The 6,000-nt window shown below is 40.8% G+C and overlaps 1 protein-coding gene across 1 annotated transcript in view; it reads right to left on the bottom strand.

Moving 5' to 3' along the window:
* Positions 1 to 6,000, bottom strand: part of SLC6A11 (solute carrier family 6 (neurotransmitter transporter), member 11) — a 97,466-nt gene that overhangs the window by 15,386 nt on the left and 76,080 nt on the right. Inside the window, exon 7 of the mRNA XM_010008836.1 lies at positions 5,241 to 5,344. Coding sequence (XP_010007138.1) covers positions 5,241 to 5,344 — 104 coding nt within the window. The remainder of the gene's footprint in view (positions 1 to 5,240; positions 5,345 to 6,000) is intronic.

Genomic DNA, 6,000 nt, shown 5'->3' with positions numbered 1-6,000 from the left:
GAATCTCAGGAAGAACTTCTTTGCTGGGAGAGTGACAGAGCCCTGGGCCAGGCTGCCCAGAGAGGCTGTGGAGTCTCCTTCTCTGGAGACATTCAAACCCCCCTGGCCACGTTCCTGTGTGATGTGCTCTGGGTGACCCTGCTCTGGCAGGGGGGTTGGACTAGATCTTTTGAAGTCCATTTCAACCCCTAGGATTCTGTGATTCTGTGTATTGAGAAATTCACGATCTATCCTAGATGCCTGAAAGTAAATTTGGATTCTGAAACACTGAAACACAAGGTGGGCCTGCAGCTCTGGCCAGCCAATACCTTAGTCTGGTTTATTTCCATCCTACCACAGCTCTGAAGCACATTTTTGTGCAAGTTCTCTGGGAAGAGCAAGGACCCTGTAAAATCTAGTAAGTTCTCAATCCACATCTTCAATAATGATTCCCATCTTTTTCACAGATTTGTTGTGACTTTTTGAGATTCAGCAACAAATCATATTTTTTAACTCCTGGTATGTATCCTGGCCAAACTTCTTTGGTAATCTCTCTGTCCTGTTGCTTGTTTCAGGTGGTATTTTTATCCTGTAACTTTATCTCATCAATTTATCAGGTTGAAAGTGAAGTGAACCAATTCCAGCATCTTATTCCTTCACTAATAAGCCCTGCACTGCCTCCCACAACTGCTCAAAGCTGTTCCTGTTGCAGACTTTGATTAACCTTAGTATCAGGCACACACACACACTGTACATTTAACATTTCATAATCATTTCGTAGCAAAAAAAGTCTACATGGCACATCACCTATGAACTGCCAAAGTCTGTCCAGAAATTAAAAAGAATGAACACTCCCATTTGTAGATCAAGACTCAGGGAGAGGTCCAGTGATGTTCACCCTTCTTTCATGCATGGACTCCCTCTAACACTCTTTGATCATTAGCAGGGATAAATAAGTCCTTCAAAATACTTGCTGAAAAATCTGAAAATGGTCAGAATCCTAACCTGGTATTTATTTGCTTTTCATACTGAATTGCTTCCTGTAGTTATACACAGTCAGGCTGGTTTTATATAATTTTTAGATAGATAGATCAAGCAAAACAGCATTCTAAAAGGAAGCAACCAGGAGCAGAGAGTTCTTTGTGCTTTGCAGAGGAATAAAACAAAGAAAAAGATCCTCCTCTTCCTCACCATTCTTCTCAGTGTATTTCAGCACTGAAGTAGCTCTGCAGAGAGACTCAGGCCAGCCTCTCACCTAAGAAACTGGTGAGTTCAATGCTGAGGAATTAAAACTAAGTGTGATAAAACCCTGTCGATAAGAGATGTCAGAAAGATGTATTTTTTTAATCCTTTGGGCAAAAAAAGAAGATACTACTCAAGAGGGATGGATCTGGCTGCTCACCAGTCACATGACACCTCCACTTGGAACAGCCTGTTTGCTGCAGATAAGATTTATTTTAGATAATTTCCAGTCCAAACAACAAGATAGTTTTTTCTGGTTAATGGCACAGGACATTTGAGAGCTGCTGGTTCCTAACCATGAGAAAAAGGCTTGAGGTGGAAAGACATTGCTCCCTGAGCACCTTCAGAGCCCCTGGAGGGCTCTTGAAGGAAGGTCCTAGAGCAGGGCCCAAGTGGTATGAACTGGACAATCCTATGTAACTAGAGAGTGAGAGAAGAAGGGGAGCACAGACATTTCTCCACCCATCAGAAGACTGTGCCATGGTATAAAATAGGTACAAGGCAGGCATGCTTTTCTCCAAGGAAATGGGCAAAATGAGCCTAAGGGGAGTTTCATCATCTCCAGTTCCTGAGGCACCTATTCTGGTGACAGAACACAGCCACAGCTCCAGCATTTGCTTCCCCAGGTAGACACTCACAGCCTGAACACTCAGTTCTCTGGGGACCCAGCAGTGTTTCCTGTCCTAATAAAAACGTAACATCCAATTTTAATTTCCATCATTCCTTTTTCTGTGCAGACATTCTCCTAACCCCTCATCTCCTTTTTTATTTTCCCCTTAGACAGAAGTAAGTAACCTGTAGTTCAGACTTTTTTTCTGCTGCAGGAAGAAGAACAGAGAGGGATCTGCATCCATTGATAGTGAAACCAATGAATTTTAAAACACATTTGCCCAAAAACCATTGGAAGAGGAACATTAAGTTTATCTAATTTCCCATCAATTTTTTATAAGCATCCTTGGTAGGAAGGCATCAGAGCCTGACTGAAGCCCAAATTGATTTCAAAGGAAAGGAAAACTTCAAATTTTTATGAAAACTTCACATTCTTCCCAATTAACATCTTGCCAATCACCTGAATAATTCAAGACATGCATCCTTATCCTCTCCCTGCCTGGCAGGCAGGATACTGCTGAAAATTGATTCTGCCTTCCTCAAGGAGCTTCTCTTATTGGAGAGAAGAGCACACAGAGCCTTTTGCATCCCTGTGGTTACTTCCTTGCCTTTATGTTTCCCCTCAAGACAAATTCCCATTCCTCTTTTCCTCTTAGACTAGAAGCTCAATGAAGGACACATCTTAAAAGTTTTGTTCATTAGTTGGCAGTGTGTGAAACCACTCATTTATCTCCTGCACCACAACAGCAAGATGGCAGCTGACCCTGATTTGTAGATGGGGCTCATACATGAAACTTGTCCTCCTGAGGTGCAGGTTCCAGCACCAAGGAAACCAAACAGCATGTCCCTGGTGGGGACGTGCAGTCTGTCCAGCAGGGAGCTGGATCAATTCTGCAAGTACAGACCACATGCAGCAGGAAAAAGAACATTGTCCTCTTCTCTCTGCTGAGGTTGTCTGAAGTTAATCGACCACTTAGGAGGGTCTGAACAGATTAGGAATTCTTGGCTTGCTAAAAATTAGAGGAAACATCAGTACACTTTCATTCCTATGGGGAAGACATTGTCTGCTGATGGTGGTGCCTTTCCTTTCATCTTTTCATGAGAGTCACTTTTGACAGAAGCTGTGGAAAATCCAGGGTGGGTCTCTATTAATGTATTACAAGGCAAGATAAGTAAGGACAACAGAAATTCATTTCCTATTCAAATGTGTGAAGAGGCTTGTTTGCAATTCATGTACAATGGCAGTGAACTAGATTAGGTCACTAATAAGAAAATCCCTGACAGTTTATCCTGACCCATTTCCCACTAAAATACCTCATCATTATTTTTCACTACAAATGTGAAAAAAAAAAAAATATGGAAAAAAAATAGTAAAATAGAGTGCAGAAAGAATGGAAGTAGATGTTACCATCAGCCAACACACTGCAGGTATTGCAAGAGGCAAATCAGTGGCTTGACTTTAATTTTTTTAAGTGCTAGTTAGAATACAAATTTAATTCTGCTTCCCACTGCACAGCTGCTTTGTATGTCTTGCTGAAATCATCCCTCCTGAGTTTAAGGGACAGGGACTTACCAAACCTCCACAACTCAGGCTTGTTTTCACAAGGCATGTGTAGAGGGGGTTTTTGGGGGTCTCCTGTGGAGTCCTGCACCTCATCTAGGTCTCTCTGGCTGTCCAAGACTACGACGTTAGCCTTAGTTGTCCTGTTAACAGCCCTATTTAACTAGCTGCTTTCTACAGTTAACTTCTGCCCTGCTCGTTTCCTCAGATTTCTTCAGAATCACACTTTGGGACAGAGTGAAAATCAGGAAATTTGTGAAAATATTTTGTTGGAGGAATTGTGAAGCTTGGATTCAATAAAAACGCACTGCTGCAGCATCTTGCTCAGGAGCTTGAAAAGAGAGCTGATGGTGTTTTTTACAGGCTCTGCTGCTTGGGTCAGAGGAAAAGGAGGAAAATTAAGTTCTCTGATCACATGTCAAAGCTCCTGCTTTTTGTAATGAGTTACAAAGCCATAGTAAAAAAGATTACTTCAGTCCTTGAGGCAGTGACAGAACAGTTTGTATATGGGATGCAAATGGAAAGAAATAAAAATAAAATTAAATCAGAGAGAGAAGGAGAAGTGCTGTTGTTCAAGCATCATTTATGCCCATTAGGGAAAACTTGCATTACCCACCATTCTGTGGGGCTTTGGGTACCCTCTGCTGGGGCATCTGCATTGTTATGCTGACAGCCATGTCCATCAGCACTGGAGGCTGCAGGGTACTTCTACTATATGCAGCAAAACATTTGGAATTTTGGCTGTCATAACCAAACAAAGAGCACCTTCAGTTGCTGCTAAGTTACTTTGCATGTTTAGATGGCAAAATACCATTCATTGCCACTGGATAGCTTTGCAGACAGTCAGTTGGTGGGTACATTGATGTCTCTGTAGTTTCCAGTATTCCAATTTCCTCTCTCTCTGGAGGGTCCTACTGGTTGGTGTTTCTCTGACAGAAGAGCAAATTGTTGCTAAGACACTGAAAGAAGGCATTGCCTAAAACTGTCTCCTCATGTCTCCAAGCAAAACTGTAAGTTGGAATTTAAATACTTGCACATTTGGGGTTTGGGAGGTGATGTGTTTGGGATTCTTTTGCTTCTGGACTGTGTTATTTCCTTCACAGAAAAACGAAATTTGAATTTTCTGTCTGGAGATCATAATGAGTCAGTACAATGAAACTCTTTTACTGTCTTGTGTTAAAGACTGTAGAATAATAGGAAAACTAATTCAATATCTTCTGATGCTACAAGAAAAAGGTGCTCATATTCCACCAGCCCATGCCAGTAAAATGGAATGAGGATTTTGTGTGAGTCATCCTTTTGACATTGATTCAGGGAAGATTAAATCCTACTGAAGTCGTCAGCAATTTCCTTACTGATTCTATAAAGATGAGCAGTGAAATGCTACCCATCTCTACTGTGCTCTAGCTGGGAGTCAACAAGCTGTGCAAAAAAGTGACATTCAGAGCATAGACCAAACTCAGATGAGTTTTAATAATAATGTTTGGGTAGTTTGTTTTTTTTTTTAAAGCAGATACATTTTACACAATCAAATATTGCATCCACATGCAATTATACATGCATGGAATTCTGCATATTATACTTGCAATCATGCACACCTGTGTGTGCTGAGTGACTGTGCAAGGGTCAGGTATGATCCAAAGGGATGAGGAGAGATTTTGGCAAAGAGTCCCTCTGAAACATCTCTAAGAAACATTACAGAGCTCTGTTCTGCCAAAAGATGTGCATGTGTTTATGAGTACTCACTCAAATAGCTAAAGGAACAAGGAAGAATTTCTGAGTGAAGCTAAGTATGTGGAAACTTCCAGCACTGAAACTACAGGTAAAAATGAAACGTGGAAGGTATTACCTGTAGCAGTTGTTATTGTAGTTGTTGTAGCTTCCCAGGGCTGTCAGGCACCCCAAGCAGATGGCATAAGAGAAAAATATCTGTGTGCCAGCATCCACCCACACCTGAAGACAAAAAAGATGGAGTGGTTAGCAAAGGTCAAGAAGGAGCCATCTTTATGCATGTATTGACTGCACATTTGCAGAGGCAACTGTACAGGGTAACAGTGTCTGGCAAACCTTTTACAAGTGAAATCCTAAAACAAATACACTGTGGGTTAAATTCTCCTTTTCTTCTCAGTGGTATAAAGAAGCAGTAACTCAGCTGGTCTTCACAAGGTCAACCTAATCTAAATAGATTAGTAGGCAATAATTAATGGCCCAAATTAAGCATGAAAACATGGTTGTTCTGGTCACTGTACAATTAACAAATAAAAGTTATGTAGATCTTAACAAGTAAGTAGCTTTATAAAATCATCATGGTAACATTAAGTCCTGAAGTGGTGCAAATACTCAATTCTAAATCAGAAGGAAAAAAAGGAAAAAAAAAAGAAGCATGAGCTGACACAGTGATTCTTCTCCTTACAGCAATCTCAGGACATTAATATAACATGCAATTTTTTTAACTTTAAAGATACTCCAAAAAACCCACTTCATGTTGTTTGAGTAGAGTCTGTGTGTGTTAATACTGGAGGTGAACATAACTCTTTTAACTTCTGATTTTGCCACGAGAGCAATGTGAGGAACCCACACAGCTGCACTGTTATTTCCAATCCAATAAA

The sequence above is a fragment of the Chaetura pelagica genome, unplaced genomic scaffold (assembly GCF_000747805.2).
Source record: "Chaetura pelagica isolate M959 unplaced genomic scaffold, ChaPel_1.0 scaffold52, whole genome shotgun sequence".
Classification (NCBI taxonomy): Eukaryota; Metazoa; Chordata; class Aves; order Apodiformes; family Apodidae; genus Chaetura; species Chaetura pelagica.
The sequence above is the reverse complement of the archived record's forward strand: the minus strand, read 5'-3'. Positions and strand labels throughout refer to the sequence as shown.